Below are 18,876 nucleotides of genomic sequence, written 5' to 3' on the forward strand. Positions count from 1 at the left end.
TTTCATTTTGTTCTTTTTCATCTTACCTGATTTTCCAAGATCCACTTTTCTTTACTTTTATCCACATGTCTACTTCGGCTCTTGTCTGCATATACCATGTTTGGGAACCTAATAAAGAGTTCAAGGGACTGGGATGGGGTGGGAGATATGATTATGGAGGGACCCAACACCAGAATAACAACTTTGAATTTTTGGCTCTGGAGAACAATTTGAAGTATTTAATTAACAATGATGATGATTAGGTGATTTGTCCAAACATATAGTGAATATGAGGTATGGAAGCAGAAGAGTTACTGGAAGTTGGGGCAAAGTAGAACTATGTTGTATGGAACTGTGTAGATGACAAAAGAGGATGGGACCAGTGAAGCCTGACCATCCCCTGGGGCTCACCCTCAGGGGCTGCTTCCAGCTCATCCACCTGTTTCTAGGTAGATCCAGCAGGACAGTCTTTCCTCAAGTTTGTTGAACTAGCATTTGCTGCACATCTAATATGTTCAAGACTCCGTAGAGTTAGATAAAAGGACATCTGAGATGTGATTCTTGTTCTCAAAATCATATAGTATGGAAGCTTCCCATTTTGTGGATTCTTTTTTCAAATTATTTATCTCCTATACTTCACATGCCCTTTCAGAGAGCAATTTTACCAGAGAGAGGGAGCATTAAAAAACAAAATAAAATGAAACAAAACACAGAGAGAAAAGCTTCCCCCATCACAGCCTGAAGTAGCTCCAGGGGCAAGCATTAACCTGACTTCTAAGATAGTGCAAGGTGTGCCCAGGTACCCTCCCAGTCATTGGGTGGCTTCCCTGGCACACTCCACACATGTGACAGTGCTCAGGGAGAAGCCAGGCAGCTTGTGACAGCTTTTCCAGTTGAAGAACATCTGGCTTAGCAGGCAGCAGCTGGCAGAGACAAAGCTCAGCTGATTGTGATCTTTAGCTTACCTGGGCAGTGACACATTCAGGCCTGCAGGAGGTGACAGTTTCAGAGGCAGGGTATGATGTCCAGGAGAAATGTCCTCAAAATCCTCTGCATTGGGCTGTCTCTGGTTATTGCCACCGATGTCCTCCTGGTATTTTATATATTTTATATACCTGGTATTTTATACCTGGTATTTTATACCAGGAGGACATTACAAAAGTTGGTTTGGGGAAATCTCCAAAAGCGGCTTCATTTGCCTTCGTCTGAAAGGAACAAGACAGTGATAAAGAGACTCTCTCATGTGGAGGTGGATTTGCGGCATCTGAGTAAGTTTATAATATCAACTTGGAGGGATGGTGTGTGTGTGTGTGTGTGTGTGTGTGTGTGTTTAGAGACACTTAGAAAAAAGGGGCATGGAAGAAATAATGAATGAGAGATCACATTCTTTTTCTCAGTTGCTCAATTAAGCATCTGATATTGAATTCTATCCCTCCAAATGGGAGGTAAGTGAGAATTAGTGGGAATCAGAGCAAGCAGTTGAGGGGAGTGGAGCAGGATGTGTCTATGTGAGTGGTGTGTGGGTACACTTGAACACATACATGATCACAGGTACATGCATGTAGGCAGGGAGATTGAGGCTCAGTATAAAAACCCCTGAGAGGGCAAGAGCTGTTAAACAGAGGTGACAAACTCTGGGGCAAAGGCCTCCCTTCCAGGTTGCTGTGAGTTCCCATCAGGAATTAATGGGGACTTGTTAGAGGACCCAAGATTGAACCCTGACATGGCCATGATCAACAAGTGCTTATCTCTCTCAGCCATAGACTCTGGATCTGTAAATGGAGATGAGAGGTTACCTGCTGGATCTCATACAGTTGTGAAATATATGCAGAAAATGTTCTGTAGACTGATGTGTATCACATTTTAAACTCTCTCTTTTTAAGTTGAGGTATAACTGACACCTAACATTATGTTAGTTTCAGGTATACAGCATAATGTTTCAATATTTGTATATATTGTGAAATGATCACCATAATAAGTCTAGTTAACATGCATCATCCGGGGGCGGAGCAAGATGGCGGAGGAGTAGGAGACCTGGATTTCGTCTTCTCTCAGGAATTCAGCTGGATAGGGATCAAACCATTCAGAACACCTACAAACTCAACAGGAGATCGAAGAAAAGAATAGCAACAACTCTCTGAACAGAAAAGCGACCACTTTCTGGAAGGTAGGACGTGTGGAGAAGTGAATCCGAGGCGACATTCGGGAGGATAGACGGCGGGGGAGGGGCCTCCGTCGGCCGCTTCTGGCAAGTGATAGAGCCGCGGAGCACAAAATCGGAACTTTTAGAAGTCTGCTCTGCTGAGGGACGTCACTCCAGTGGCTAAGCAGGGGGTGGAACCCTCGTGGGACAGTGTGGTCTCAGGACCCTTGGGGTCACAGAAAGACCGGGGGTGCCTGAGTGTGGCAGAGCTCCCAGGTATCGGAGCAGGGAAGCCGGCTGCAGAGACAGAGCCCAGGTGCGGGCTCTCAGCTCGGGGTTGCCATAAACCGTGATCTGCGGCACAGTCGGGCCACTGCTCCTCCAGCAGGGACCCGACAAGCGGCAGATCCAGGAAGACTCCCCTTCCTCCCCCAGGAGGAGCGGCGCGGGAGCGCACCGCAGGGATCTGCTGGGTTTGGAGACTCCACCCGGGGTCGGGTGCCAGAGATAGAAACACGCGGTCACAGGCCGGGTGAGCATGGAGTGCGGCCGGAGACCGGGGAGACGGGAGTGACTGACTGCTTTTCTCTGGGGTCGCACTGAGGAGTGGGGCCCCGAGTTCTCGACTCCTCCGGGGCGGAGATTGGGAGGCCCCCGTTTTCACTTTCGGCCTCCAAAGCTGTAGGGAAAGCTTGCAGGGAACAAAAGCTCCCGAGAGCAAACCGGAGCAGATTACTTAGCCCAGACTGGGCAAGGGTGGGGCAATTCCGCCTCCAGCAAAGACATTTGGGAACCACGGCAACAGGCCCCTCCCCCAGAAGATCAGCAAGAACAGCCAGCCAAGACCCAGTTTACCAATCAATGAGAACGGCAGAACTCCAGCGCTAGGGGAATACTGCACATAGAATTCATGGCTTTTTTACCATGATTCTTTAGTCTTTCAAAGTTAATTATTTTTTTTAACTGTCTTTTTTTCTTTTTTCTTTCTTTTTTTTTAAAAAATTTTTCTTTTTCCCTTTTTCAACCAACATCTTATCAATCCCTTTTTTAAAAAACATTTTTATTTTTCATTTTTAGAGTCATATTCTATCCCTTCATAGTAGTTACCCGTATTTTTGGCATATATATATAAGTTGTTCTCTCTTTAAAATTTTGAGATAGTTTCTTCTAACAGATCAAATATACTCTAAATCTCTAGTGTATGGTTTTTTTCTACTCCCCTGCCTGATCACATTCTCTCCCTTTTTTTTTTCTTTTTTTTTTTAAATCCTCTTCTTTCTTTTTTCAAACAACTTATCAATTCCTTTTATAAAATTTTTTGTAATTTCCATCTTTACAGTCATATTCCATCCCTTCATCATATTTACCCTTATTTTTGTACATATATAAGTTTTTCTTTCTTTAAAATTTTGGGAGGCACTTTCTTTTAACAGACCAAAATACACCCAAAATCTAGTGTGTGGCACTGATCTATAAACCAGCCTGATCATATTTGATCACATTCTGTTTTTGTTTTGTTTTGTTTTGCTCTGTTTTTGTTTATTTTTATCTTTATCTTTTTCTTTTTCTTTTTTCTTTTTTTCTTTTTCTTTTTTCTCTCTTTCCCTTTCTTTTCCCACTGCTTCAGGTCTTTTCTGATTTGTTTAGAGTCTATTTTCTGGGGACGTTGTTACCCTGCTAGCATTTTGTTCTCTCATTAATCTATTCTCCTCTGCACAAAATGACAAGATGGAAAAAATCACCTCAACAAAAAGAACAAGAGGTAGTACTGACTACCAGGGACCTACTCAATACGGACATTAGTACGATGTCAGATCTAGAGTTCAGATTCACCACTTTAAAGATACTAGCTGGGCTTGAAAAAAGCATGGAAGTTATTAGAGAAACCCTTTCTGGAGAAGTAAAAGAACTAAAATCTAACCAAGTAGAAATCAAAAAGGCTATTAATGAGGTGCAATCAAATATGGGGGTGCTAACTGCTAGGATAAATGAGGCAGAAGAGAGAATCAGTGAGATAGAAGACCAAATGATGGAAAATAAAGAAGCTGAGAAAAAAAGAGATAAACAACTACTGGATCACGAGGGCAGAATTCAAGAGATACATGATACCATAAGACGAAACAACATTAGAATAATTGGGATCCCAGAAGAAGAAGAAAGAGAGAGAGGGGCAGAAGGTATAATGGAGCAAATTATAACAGAGAACTTCCCTAATTTGGGGAAGGAAACAGGCATCAAAATCCAGGAAGCACAGAGAAGCCCTCTCAAAATCAATAAAAATAGGTCAACACCCTGACATCTAATAGTAAAACTTACGAGTCTCAGAGACAAAGAGAAAATCCTGAAAGCAGCTCGGGAGAAGAGATCTGTAACCTACAATGGTAGAAACATTAGATTGGCAACAGACATATCCACAGAGACCTGGCAGGCCAGAAAGGACTGGCAGGACATATTCAGAGCACTAAATGAGAAAAATATGCAGCCAAGAATACTATATCCAGCTAGGCTGTCATTGAAAATTGAAGGAGAGATAAAAAGCTTCCAGGACAAACAAAAACTAAAGGAATTTGCAAACACGAAACCAGCCCTACAACAAATATTGAAAGGGGTCCTCTAAGCAAAGAGAGAGCCTAAAAGCAACATAGACCAGAAAGGAACACAGACAATATACAGTAACAGTCACCTTACAGGCAATACAATGGCACTAAATTCCTATCTTTCAATAGTTACCCTGAATGTAAATGGGCTAAATGCCCCAATCAAAAGACACAGGCTATCAGATTGGATTAAAAAACAAGACCCATCGATATGCTGTCTGCAAGAGACTCATTTTAGACCCAAAGACACCTCCAGATTGAAAGTGAGGGGGTGGAAAAGCATTTACCATGCTAATGGACACCAAAAGAAAGCTGGGGTGGCAATCCTTATATCAGACAAATTAGATTTTAAACCAAAGACTATAATAAGAGATGAGGAAGGACACTATATCCTATTTAAAGGGTCTATCCAACAAGAAGATCTAACAATTGTAAATATCTATGCCCCTAACATGGGAGCAGCCAATTATATAAGGCAATTAATAACAAAACCAAAGAAACACATCGACAACAATACAATAATAGTGGGGGACTTTAACACCCCCCTCACTGAAATGGACAGGTCATCTAAGCAAAAGATCAACAAGGAAATAAAGACTTTAAATGACACACTGGACCAAATGGACTTCACAGACATATTCAGAACATTCCATCCCAAAGCCACGGAATACACATTCTTCTCTAGTGCCCATGGAACATTCTCCAGAATCGATCACATCCTAGGTCATAAATCAGGTCTCAACTGGTACCAAAAGATTGGGATCATTCCCTGCCTATTTTCAGACCACAATGCTTTGAAACTAGAACTCAATCACAAGAGGAAAGTCGCAAAGAACTCAAATACATGGAGGCTAAAGAGCATCCTACTGAAGAATGAATGGGTCAACCAGGAAATTAAAGAAGAATTTAAAAAATTCATGGAAACCAATGAAAAGGAAAACACAACTATTCAAAATCTTTGGGATGCAGCAAAGGCAGTCCTAAGAGGAAAGTATATAGCAATACAAGCCTTTCTCAAGAAAAAAGAAAGGTCTCAAGTATACAAACTAACCCTACACCTAAAGGAGCTGGAGAAAGAACAGCAAATAAAGCCTAAACCCAGCAGAAGAAGAGAAATAATAAAGAGCAGAGCAGAAATCAATGAAATAGAAACTAAAAGAACAGTAGAACAGATCAACGAAACAAGGAGCTGGTTCTTTGAAAGAATTAACAAGATTGATAAACCCCTGGCCAGACTTATCAAAAAGAAAAGAGAAATGACCCAAATCAACAAAATCATGAATGAAAGAGGAGAGATCACAACCAACACCAAAGAAATACAAACAATTATAAGAACATATTATGAGCAACTCTATGCCAGCAAATTCGATAACCTGGAAGAAATGGATGCATTTCTAGAGATGTATCAACTACCAAAACTGAACCAGGAAGAAACAGAAGACCTGAACAGACCTATAACCACTAAGGAAATTGAAGCAGTCATCAAAAATCTCCCAACAAACAAAAGCCCAGGGCCAGATGGCTTCCCAGGGGAATTCTACCAAACATTTCAAGAAGAATTAATACCTATTCTTCTGAAACTGTTCCAAAAAATAGAAATGGAAGGAAAACTTCCAAACTCGTTTTATGAGGCCACCATTGCCTTGATCCCCAAACCAAAGACCCCATCAAAAAAGAGAATTACCGACCAATATCCTTGATATACATGGATGCAAAAATTCTCACCAAAATACTAGCCAATAGGATCCAACAGTACATTAAAAGGATTATTCACCACGACCAAGTGGGATTTATCCCTGGGCTGCAAGGTTGGTTCAACATCCGTAAATCAATCAACGTGATACAATACATTAACAAAAGAAAGAACAAGACTCATATGATCCTCTCAATAGATGCAGAAAAAGCATTTGACAAAGTACAGCATCATTTCTTGATCAAAACTCTTCAGAGTATAGGCATAGAGGGTACATACCTCAATATCATAAAAGCCATCTATGAAAAACCTACAGCGAATATCATTCTCAATGGGGAAAACCTGAGAGTTTTTCCCCTAAGGTCAGGAACGCAGCAGGGATGTCCACTATCACCACTGCTATTCAACATAGTATTGGAAGTCCTAGCCACAGCAATCAGACAACAAAAAGAAATAAAAGGCATCCAAATCGGCAAAGGAGAAGTCAAACTCTCACTCTGCAGATAATATGATACTTTATGTGGAAAATCCCAAAGACTCCACCCCAAAACTGCTAGAACTCATACAGGAATTCAGTCAAGTGGCAGGATATAAAATCAATGCACAGAAGTCAGTGGCATCCCTATACACCAACAACAAGACAGAAGAAAGAGAAATTAAGGAGTCGATCCCATTTACACTTGCACCCAAAACCATAAGATACCTAGGAATAAATCTAACCAAAGAGGCAAAGGATCTGTACTCAGAAAACTATAAAATACTCATGAAAGAAAATGAGGAAGACACAAAGAAATGGAAAAACGTTCCATGCTCATGGATTGGAAGAACAAATATTGTGAAGATGTCAATGCTACCTAGAGCAATCTACACTTTCGATGCAATCCCCATCAAAATACCATCCACTTTTTTCAAAGAAATGGAACAAATAATCCTAAAATTTGTATGGAACCAGAAAAGACCCCGCATAGCCAGAGGAATGTTGAAAAAGAAAAGCAAAGCTGGCGGCATCACAATTCCGGACTTCCAGCTCTACTACAAAGCTGTCATCATCAAGACAGTATGGTACTGGCACAAAAACAGACACAGAGATCAATGGAACAGAATAGAGAGCCCAGAAATGGACCCTCAACTCTATGGTCAACTAATCTTTGACAAAGCAGGAAAGAATGTCCAGTGGAATAAAGACAGTCTCTTCAACAAATGGTGTTGGGAAAATTGGACAGCCACATGCAGAAGAATGAAACTGGACCATTTCCTTACACCACACACAAAAATAGACTCCAAATGGTTGAAAGACCTCAATGTGAGACAGGAGTTCATCAAAATCCTAAAGGAGAACATAGGCAGCAACCTCTTCGACCTCAGCCGCAGCAACTTCTTCCTAGAAACATCGCCAAAGGCAAGGGAAGCAAGGGCAAAAGTGAACTATTGGGAGTTCATCAAGATAAAAAGCTTTTGCAGGGGCGCCTGGGTGGCTCAGTCGTTAAGCGTCTGCCTTCGGCTCAGGTCATGATCCCGGGGTCCTGGGATCGAGCCCCATGTCGGGCTCCTGCTCAGCGGGGAGCCTGCTTCTCCCTCTCCCACTCCCCCTGTTTGTATTCACTCTATTGCTGTCTCTCTCTGTCAAATAAATAAATTAAAAAAAAAAAAAAAGATAAAAAGCTTTTGCAAAGCAAAGGAAACAGTCAACAAAACCAAAAGACAACCGACAGAATGGGAGAAGATATTTGCAAATGACATATCAGATAAAGGGCTAGTATCCAAAATCTATAAAGAACTCATCAAACTCAACACCCAACGAAAAAAGAATCCTATCAAGAAATGGGCAGAAGACATGAAGAGACATTTTTCCAAAGAAGACATCCAAATGGCCAACAGACACATGAAAAAGTGCTCAATATCGCTCGGCATCAGGGAAATCCAAATCAAAACCTCAATGAGATACCACCTCACACCAGTCAGAATGGCTAAAATTAACAAGTCAGGAAATGACAGATGTTGGCGGGGATGCGGAGAAAGGGGAACCCTCCTACACTGTTGGTGGGAATGCAAGCTGGTGCAGCCACTCTGGAAAACAGTATGGAGGTTCCTCAAAAAGTTGAAAATAGAGCTACCATATGATCCAGCAATTGCACTCCTGGGTATTTACCCCAAAGATACAAAAGTAGGGATCCGAAAGGGTATGTGCACCCCGATGTTTATAGCAGCAATGTCCACAAGAGCCAAACTGTGGAAAGAGCCAAGATGTCCATCAACAGATGAATGGATAAAGAAGATGTGGTATATATATACAATGGAATATTATGCAGCCATCAAAAGGAATGAGATCTTGCCATTTGCAACGACGTGGATGGAACTGGAGGGTATTATGCTGAGCGAAATAAGTCAAACAGAGAAAGACATGTATCATATGACCTCACTGGTATGAGGAATTCTTAATCTCAGGAAACAAACTGAGGGTTGCTGGAGTGGGGGGTGGGGTGGGAAGGATGGGGTGACTGGGTGATGGACACTGGGGAGGGTATGTGCTCTGGTAAGCGCTGTGAATTGTGCAAGACTGTTGAATCTCAGATCTGTACCTCTGAAACAAATAATGCAATATATGTTAAGAAAGAAAAAAAGAAGAAGAAGAATGTAGCAGGAGGGGAAGAATGAAGGGGGGGAATTTGGAGGGGTAGACGAACCATGAGAGACGATGGACTCTGAAAAACAAACTGAGGGTTCTAGAGGGGAGGGGGGTGGGAGGATGGGTTAGCCTGATGATGAGTATTGAGGAGGGCACGTTCTGCATGGAGTACTGGGTGTTATGCACAAACAATGAATCATGGAACACTATATCTAAAACTAATATATCTAATGATGTAATGTATGGGGATTAACATAACAATAAAAAATAAAAAAAGATGCATCATCCCATAGTTAAACAATTTTATATGCAAATACAGGATTAACTATAGACACCATGCTGTACATTATATCCCATACTTATTTATTTTATAACTGGAAGTTTGTACCTTTTGACGCCCTTTACCCATTTCACCCACCTCCCCCATGCCCTGCCTCTCGCAACTACCAATCTGTTCTCTTGAGCTCATTGCCCACCCCACTCTTTTTTTTAGATTCCACATATAAATGATATCATACAGTAATTGTCTTTTTATGTCTGACTTCTTCAACTTAGCAAGATGCCCTCAAGATTTCCCAAATTTTAACTTCTTCACATGAATTCTGGGGTTTTAAAAATTTCTTTTCTGGGGTTTATTTTTGATTCTGGCTCACCATGAAACTCTAATCCCTCTGAATTTTATGTGTCTCAGGATCTGACTCCAGTGAGGGGCAGCAGCTGTGTTTCCTCTGCTCACAAGTGAGAGGGATCTAATGCTTGTGCCCTGAAGGGAAGTGTTGAATGTGTGAGCAGGGAAGTGACTGCACAGACATGAGAGTGTGTGCACATGGGAGCTGGAGATGGGGAAAATCCCTTCTATAATGAGAACTGAGCATTGTCAGGGTTCAGGGTGAGGCCAAGGGATAGAGAGAAGGACAGACAGGAGAAACAAAAGGAAGAGTTTAAATGGAGACTGGAGGAAAAAGGGAAAACAAGATGAGGGGAAAGAGAAAAAGCACCATAGCACCGTCTACATCCTCCTTCATAAGATGCATCATATTTTATTGTGGTACAAGTTTCTGGAGGGCAAATTTCATAAGGGCTTGTTTAGTGAGTGTTTTATAGTGTCTTACCACTCTATTCCCTGTACCTGGCATGTAGAAATTATTAATCGATGAATAAATGAATGACTGTGGGAAGGAGAAAACAGAAGACAGGCAGACAAGGATGAAGGGAAGAGGGGTACAAGGCAAGAAAGTAGATGAAACACAGAGAAGATTGTAAGATCCAGAAGCCCTGGCTTTGAGCACACCCCAGTGGGTTAACATTAACTATGGAAATGTGCTTAGTACAGCTTCACCAGAGGATGTCTGTGTACCTAACCAGTCACCATCACTCTGGGGCAGAGCACCCAGACCGCACCAGGACTCTCTCACCCAATCCCAGGGTTCGTCCTATTGGCTCAGGCTCCTCTGGCCTTAAAATAGTAGGACTTCCGCCTCAAGCCTGACTACTCTTTCCTTCAGCTGGGACAAAGTATGCCTTGAGAGCCACCCAGAACCATTGGGTGTACTTCCCCTGCTTTCTTTGCAATGACCAGTTCCTCCTTTTCTTGTTATTCTCAGTGCTTCCCCCTTTATTCACTCTAAAATGATATGGTGTCAGGGACTCCCTACCACCTGAGATGAATTTCAGAATGTCTTCTGGACTCTGTTTCCAGATCACAAATGCTCTTCTTTCCTAAAGGGCTTCCTGAAATCGAAAGCCTGTTCAATTACCAATCATCCTGGTTGCTCATTGCCTCCAAAAAGATTGACAAAAGTCATAAGTCAATAAGGATGTCTACACAAATTATGTAAACTATCAAGAACAAAAGCAAACACGTGATGATAATTGCGGGAGGGGTTGATCACCCTAAACTAATTTGATGGAACCTTCCTAAGGATACTTTAAAGTCCCACCACAAAGACAACATTGGGTGTGCCCCCCTTGGGTTCTGGAAAGTTTCAGTATAGTCATGGGGACAGTCTAGTGACACTGTATTCATCCTGATGGACTCTGCACTTACATCCTCAAATTAATTCTAGAGTGTCCAGGTCCAAACAATTTCCCATTGACAGCATCAATGAAAGAGAAAAATCAGATATTCCCCAAGAGGAGCATAGGGGAATTCAAAGGCACAGAGATCCCAAGACCACCCTATGACCCTCACATACTTAGTATAGAAGAGTTTGAATAAAAAATACTATTCAATTTGGAAAACTATAAAAATTCTGCTCTCATTTTTATTTTCCACTGGAGCAAATATGCTTGGTACTCACATGAGCCTTTTATAAAAGACCAACCATTTATTTTTCTTACCGAGTTTGCTTTGACCATCCTGTCTTTGCTTTAAGCTCTTCCCTGGTTGTTTCTCCTTCCCTTTGGGCCAGTTTAATGCCACCTTCTAAACATGTCCTCCTCTAAGTTGAAGAGACTTTCCTGTTTCCTTTTTAGGGGCTGTATATTTAGCTGAAATTCAGTCCATGTTCTGCTCACCAAGCCATGTGCTGTGGCATGGAGCTGCACCTACTCAGAGGAAATTCACACAATAGGACGGTCCCCTCATCAAGCAGGTGCCCCTGGACTGTAATTATCCACAGATTTTCTTCTAACTTGTAGGAAAGTACTAGATGGGCTAGAAGGTGATCCTATCAGTCTGGTTGGAATTTAGAGAGTTTAGGGAGAATTAGTAGGAACTAAGTGGGTCCTTATGGTGGAATGCCTTGATTATCATTTTGGGGTTTAGTGCTGAGGAGTGTCATAATCCATTTTGGGCTTGGGAAATATTAATCTGTTCTAGGTTTGGTCTAATGGAGGAGAGTCAGAAGTCTGTCACAGTAGCCCTTTACCTCATTATGAAAACCTGGTTGCCCTCTTTCCTCTGCTAACATTTCTCTGGCTGACCTCTCTGACGAGTTTTCTCACTCCTTACAGACTTTGTAATGGCTCCTGGTTTAGTTTTTGTCTCTGCCCCCAATCCTGTTATCCCCCTGGGTGATGCAGTGTCATCATTTAATACCTTGTCCTTTCCATCTGTGAAGTTCTTTACCTACATCCCACCTCACATTTCTATGGTGTATTCTGGACTTTGTCACCTCCCAGAATTGTTCACCTTAGAAATGACAAACTCATGCTGTCCATTCCTGATTGAAACCTCATGACTACAATACATCCATCGAACTTTTCTCTATAACAGTACTATTTCTCCAACTCTGCTCTTTGCAATATCTACAACTCCATTGCACACTTGTTCTGTTGCACCCACCTAAGAACCTCCCCACACTGTGTGAAATCACTTGATCACCTTCTCTGTGCCTTCACTCAAGTGCTTGGTACTGCTGAAAAAATTCTCATAACTGAACCACTACAAATTCATGGTCACTTGCCTCAGCTGACCCTGTGGTCCCACGGTGCTTCTGTGTTTCAGAAATCAGGTCTTACTCCAATTTCTTATCATAACAATTTAAAAAGTTTCTCACTTTTCTTAATCCCCTTCCTCAGTTCTCCCCACCCCTCCCCCAGAAGAGGAAACAGAGAAAACAGAATTGATAGCCAAATTTTATTGTGTGCCAGGCTCTGTCCTTAGCACTTTATATGTATTAATCCACTTAGTTATCACAGAAACCCTGCGAGGTACTTGGCAAATCTAAGACGAAGAAGAGAAATCCCTTGGCCAAAGTCACACAGGTAGGAAGGTGTAGGGCTGCCTGGCTAAGGACTTTTAACATTGATCTGGTAAATTGTTGGATAGGATCAGCCTGTCTTGTCTGGCACTCTCCTTAGCAACTAGCCAGAGAAGATGCTCAATAAGTCTTTGGTGAATCAATAGTCCAGGTAAGAGTCAATAGGGAATTGGATGGGAGTGGGATGAAAAGAAAAGGATGAATTCTATCCTGAAGAGGCATACTCCACACATAGGCAATTGAATGGAGGTAGGGAAACAGAGTCAAAGGAGACCTGAGTTTTGGTGGTTGGGTAGGTAGGAGAAGAGTGGTTGGTACCATTTGTAGAAATAAGGAGGTAACCTCAGGAGATTTGGGGGGAAGGTGATGAGTTCAGTTGTTAAGGAATTTGGGAAACTCGGGAAACAGCAAAATGAGAGACATCTCCAATAGACACTTGAGATGAAAGTGATGATGATAATGATGACCAACATTGACTGAGTATTTATTAAGTGACAGGTACAATTTTAACTGCTTTATGTATACAAACTCATTTAATTCTCCTCAAAATCTATGTAGCAAGTGCAGCCATGATTATCCCCATTCAGAGAGGTTAAGATGCTTTTCTTTAGGCCATGCAATTGCTAGCTGGCAGAGGTGACTTTCAAAATCAGGCAGTTTGAATTTAGAACAGCAGATTGTGTGTTGGGGGTGATAGTGGCCTTGAGTTGAAAGACAAAACCTTGGAGATAGACGAGATCACCAAGGATAGGAGGGGACAGAGGACAAGGAATGGGCTAATATTTGGGGGACAGGACAGAGGTGCTTGTTGGATCCCATCTGTAATTCTATGGTGCAGAGAGTACTCACTGAGAGAAAAATGATGGCAGCATAGCCAGCACAAGCTGAGGTGAACCTAGCTGGGGGCAAGTGGCAGAGTCAGGTGAAACTGGTTTGTTTTTCTTCTGTTGATGATATTCCTAGCTGAATGATCATGTGCCCAGGCTCCAGGATGGAGCTATACCGTGGGCCTTGTATCTGGAGACAAGGCCACTGGTTTGGATGGCACTGAGGAGAAGACATATTTAGTATTAAAATCAGACTCAGCTAAGCTGGCTCTCTGTGAGATACTAATAGATTCTCCTTCCTTTGGGTAAGGAGATGGTAAGTCCTGGTTTGCCTAGAATGGTCCTGCTTTACACCTGTGGTCCTGGTGATACTTGTTATGTAACTATTAATAGCACCCCATCTACTCTGAAAAGTGTCCAAATTAGATAGATTAATTATATCTTCATCGCTAATTTAGGGGCATTGTGTTTTTGAGTGGATTGGCAGGCAGAAGCACTTACATTGTAAATAATTACTTCCTTTTTCTCTTTCTCTGTGGAGTCCACAGAATGGAGCTTGAGGTACATATGGTGAGACTCTCCAAACAGAAATCTTATAGGGTTGTTGTAAAGGTGACATAAATAATGGATGGAAAAGTGCTCTGAAATTTGGAGGCCACTTTCCAAAACTATTGCTATTGATGTCATGGATCCTAGAAGCCCTCTTCTATATAAAAGAGTCCTGTCACTGGTTTCTTTTCTTCTTCTTTTTCTTCCTTTGATCCTTCCTCCTCCCCTCCCACTCCCCCTCCCTCTTCTTCTTCTTCTTCTTTTTCTTCTTCTTCTCCTCCTCCCCCTCCTCCTCCTCCTCCTCCTTCTCCTTCTTCTTCTTCCTCTTCTTTGTGAAGACAGTGTTTCTGAAATTGATGTGACCATTAGATTTATCTGGAGCAATTGTTAAAAATTCAGATCCCCACACTCCACCCCAGACCTACTGAATCAGAATCTCTGGGGGAGACCTGGGATTCTGTATTTTTAACAAACTTTTGAAGTTTGCTTATGATTAAGCAAGTTGGAAAATGTGGGATTAGGACATCTCCAATTTAAAATTCTTGGCAAATCAAATATATAAGTGAAGGGAATGGTGGATAATGGTGCAGTTTAGAATAGATCTGCCTTTGTTAGCCACTGATAGTGTAGTATGATGTTTCAAATTTCATTGTACAAAGGAGTTACTCCTTGATTTTGTTAAAAATGCAGATTCTGTAACTTCTTTTCCCCTATCTCTACCTGACTCTATGATTCTGATTTAGTTGATTTGGGGATAAGCCTGAATACCTACATTTTAAAATAATCATGACAATTCCGATGTAAGAGTTTCTTGGGCCTTATTCTGAAAAATATTAGCTCATTATCAATCTATTTCTCAGGTCACAGTTTCTTAAGAAGACTTAAATGTGTAGGACTCAGGATAGATAAGCTCTGATAAAGGTTTAGGAGAGGTGTGTTCTAGTGCACACCTGGCCAGGACAGCCTTGCATAGCTCTGACAAATTCCCTTAACAGACTGCATCCCCTTGGACAAGAGATTACACATTTCAGAATTTGAAGAGGAAAATATTTCAAGAAAATTTGGATAGAAAACAATGCCCAGGATTACCTGAAATATTTTCTCCCCTGCCTTTCATTTGCAGAAGAAAGTATGAAATTGGCTATGAAGCAAGAAGAAAATGTGGACAACACAGTGGTGAGGGTGAAATACGAACATCCTGTTCAAAAGGCATTGAAAATCAAAGCAAGTGAGACTAAGAAGCACAAACCCAAAGAGTTACTCTTCCCAGACTCACAGCTTTTCAGGCAGTGGGGTAAGGATCTTTCTGAGGCCCATCAGAAAAAGGCCGAGGACCTTTTCCAGAAGTTTGGTTACAACGTGTACCTCAGTAATCAGTTGCCTTTCAATCGCACCATCCCAGATACCCGAGATTCCAGGTAGGGCGGACCAAGTTTGGGTTGCCAAGGGACCTTGGTTTAATTGGGGGATGAACTTTGGGAGCAGTGAAAGTCAAGGGTTGAAAGAGGGTTGAGGAGTGGAAAATTGATGGGGAAGGAATTCTGGCAGGCTGACTGAGCAGAGTTCTTGTCTTTAATCCATTTTATAATGGCAGCTCAGAGAGGACAGCTGACTGGTCCCAATATTTACAGCCCCTTGGAAATGGGCAGAGATGTCAGAGAAACAGATCCTTGAGAATTCTGATGATGAGTCTAACTCATAATTGTACAGATGAGGAAACTGAGGAAAGACTTGTGCAAGTCACACTGAAGTTAACAGCTCTGCTTGCTCCCATGGTGTTTTCCTCAAATTCTGTGTGAATTCCTCTCTGTTATTAATTCTAATTTAAAGAGCCTTCCCTGGGGCGACTGGGTGGCTCAGTCAGTTAAGCATCTGCCTTGGGCTCTGGTCATGATCAAGCCCTGCATTGGGCCCCCTGCTTGGCAGGAAGTCTGCTTCTCCCTCTTCTACTCCCCTTGCTTGTATTCCCTCTCTCGCAGTGTCTCTCTCTGCCAAATAAGTAAATAAAATCTTAAAAAAAAAAAAAAGAGCCTTCCCTCTCTTTCTCCATCGGTTTCTTCTTCCCATTGCTTTTTCTCTCTTTGCTTCTCCCACCATTCTTCGTAAGTCTTAAAAATAACAACTTTGTTGAGATATAATTCGTATACAATTCATCAATTTAAAGTGTACAATTTAATGGTTTTTAGTATATGCACAGAGTGGTGCACCATCACCGTAATCAATTTTAAAACATTTTCATCACTTCGAAAAAAATTCCATACCCATTAATAACCCCTCCTTGTTTACAGAGAATTCCTCATTCCTAGGCAACCATTACTTTCTGTCCCTATGGATTTACCTATTCTCGACATTTCATGTAAGTGGAATAATATAATATATGGGTCTCTCGTGACTGGCTTTTTTCACTTAGAATAATATTTTTTTTTATATTATTATTATTATTTTTATTATGTTCAGTTAGCCAACATACAGTGCATCATTAGTTTTTGATGTAGTGTTCAACGATTCCTTAGTTGCATATAACACCCAATGCTCATCACAACATGTGCCCTCCTTAATACGCATCACCTGACTGCCCCATCCCCCCACCCCCCTCTCCTCTGAAACCCTCAGTTTGTTTTCCAGAGTCCAGAGTCTGTCATGGTTTTTCTCCCTTACTGATTTCTTCCCCTTCAGTTTTCCTTCCCTTCCCGTATGGTACTCCATGCTATTCCTTATGTTTCACATATGAGTGAAACCATATGATAATTGTCTTTCTCTGCTTGACTTATTTCATTTAGCATAATCCCCTCCAGTTCCATCCATGTCAGTGCAAATGGTGGGTATTCATCCTTTCTGATGGCTGGGTAATATTCCATTGTATATATGTACCTAGAATAATGTTTTTAAGTTACATTCGTATTATAGTACGTATCAATACTTAACTCCTTTTATTGTCAAATAATATTCTTTTGTACAGGTACACCACATTTTGTTTATCTATTTTCCAGTTAGTGGAAATTTGGATTGTTTCCACTTTTTGACTATTAAGAATAATACTGCTCTGAACATTCATGTATAAGTTTTTGTGTGGACATATGTCTTCAGTTTTCTTGGTTATACCATAGAAGTATAATTTCTGGGTTATATGATAACTCTATATTTAACATTTCAAGGAACTGCCAGACTGCTTTCCAAAGTGACTGCATCATCTCTAGCAGTATATGAGAGTGCTGGTTTTTCCACATCCTCACCAACATTTGTTATTCGTCTTTTGATAATAGATATTCTAGTGATGTGAAGTGGTGTATCATTGTGGTCTTCATTTAAATTTTCCTGATGTCTAATGATAGTGAACATCTTTTCACGTGCATATTGGCTATTTGTATATCTTCTTTGGAGAAATGTCTATTCAGAGACTTTCTCCTTTTATTTTTAAATTTATTTTAATTTTATTATGTTATGTTAGTCACCATACAATACATCATTAGTTTTTGATGTAGTGATCCATGATTCATTGTTTTATTAATATGATTTTGTCCAGTTTATCTATTTTTTTTCTTTGGTTGCTTATGCTTTGGATGTCATATGTAAGAAACTATAATGCTTAATGCAAAGTCATGAAGATTTATGCCATTTTTTTCTAAAAGTTTTGTAGTGTTAATCTTACATTTAGGTTTTTGGTCCATTTAAAATTAATTTTTGGACATGGTGTGACATAGAGGTCCAACTTCATTTTCTTGCGTATGGCCATCCAGCTGTCCTAGCACCCTTTGTTGAAAAGACTACTTTTTCCACATTGGATTGTCTTGGCACCCTTGTCAAAATCAATTGGTCATAAATATAAGAATTTACTTCCAGATATCAATCCTATTTCGTTGTTTTATAGGTCTATTCCTTATGACATTAACTCACTGACTTGACAACTGTAGCTTTTGTAGTAAGTTTTGAAATCAATAAGTATGAGTCTTCCAACTTTCTTCTTGTTCAAGATTGTTTTAGCTATTCTGAGATCTTGAATTTCCATATGAATTTTAGGATTAGCTGGTCAATTTCTACAAACAAACCAGCAGTATTTTGATAGGGACTAGATTGAATCTGTAGATCAATGTAGGGAGTATTGTCATATTAACAAATCTTTCAATCCATGAACATAAAGAATCTTTGCATTTATTTAGGTTTTCTTTAATTTCTTTCAACAATGTTTTGGGTTTGGGAGTATAAGTTTTGTACTTCTTTTGTTAGATATGTTTATCTTTTTGATGCTATTTGAAGTGAAATTGTTTTCTTAGTTTCATTTTCAAATTGTTCATTGTAAGTCTATAGAAACACAATTTTTTTTGTATGTTGAACTTGTATCCTGCAATCTTGCCATATTCATTTATTAATTCTAATAGTTTTTTTAGTGGATATTTTAGAATTTTCTCTCTATTAGACTATGTTATTTATACATAGAGAAAGCTATACTTTTTCCTTTCCAATATGATGACTTTTATTTAATTTTCTTGCTTAATTGCCTGGCTAGAATCTTCAATAAAATGTCACATAGAAGTGGTGAGAGAGGGCACTTTGTTTTGTTCCTCATTATGGGTGGGGGATGCATTTAATATTTCACCATTAAGTATGTTAGCTGTGGCTTTTTGTACATGCCCTTTATCAGAAATCTCATTCTATTTCTAGTTGGTTTAGTGTTTTTTTCTTTCTTTTTTTTTTTCTTGTTATGAAGGGGTCAGATGCTTTTTCTGTGTCTATCAAATTGATCATGAGGTTTTATTCATT

General features: G+C 40.5%; 1 protein-coding gene across 1 annotated transcript in view; it reads left to right on the top strand.

The window, feature by feature from the left end:
* The first annotated feature begins 997 nt into the window (after nucleotides 1–997).
* GALNT8 (polypeptide N-acetylgalactosaminyltransferase 8) overlaps nucleotides 998–18,876 on the top strand; it is a 50,979-nt gene continuing 33,100 nt past the window's right edge. The window contains 2 exon segments of the mRNA XM_078074149.1: nucleotides 998–1,247; nucleotides 15,242–15,536. Of these exon segments, the coding sequence (XP_077930275.1) occupies nucleotides 998–1,247; nucleotides 15,242–15,536 (545 nt within the window).

This window comes from Halichoerus grypus, chromosome 6, assembly GCF_964656455.1.
Source record: "Halichoerus grypus chromosome 6, mHalGry1.hap1.1, whole genome shotgun sequence".
Lineage (NCBI taxonomy): Eukaryota > Metazoa > Chordata > Mammalia > Carnivora > Phocidae > Halichoerus > Halichoerus grypus.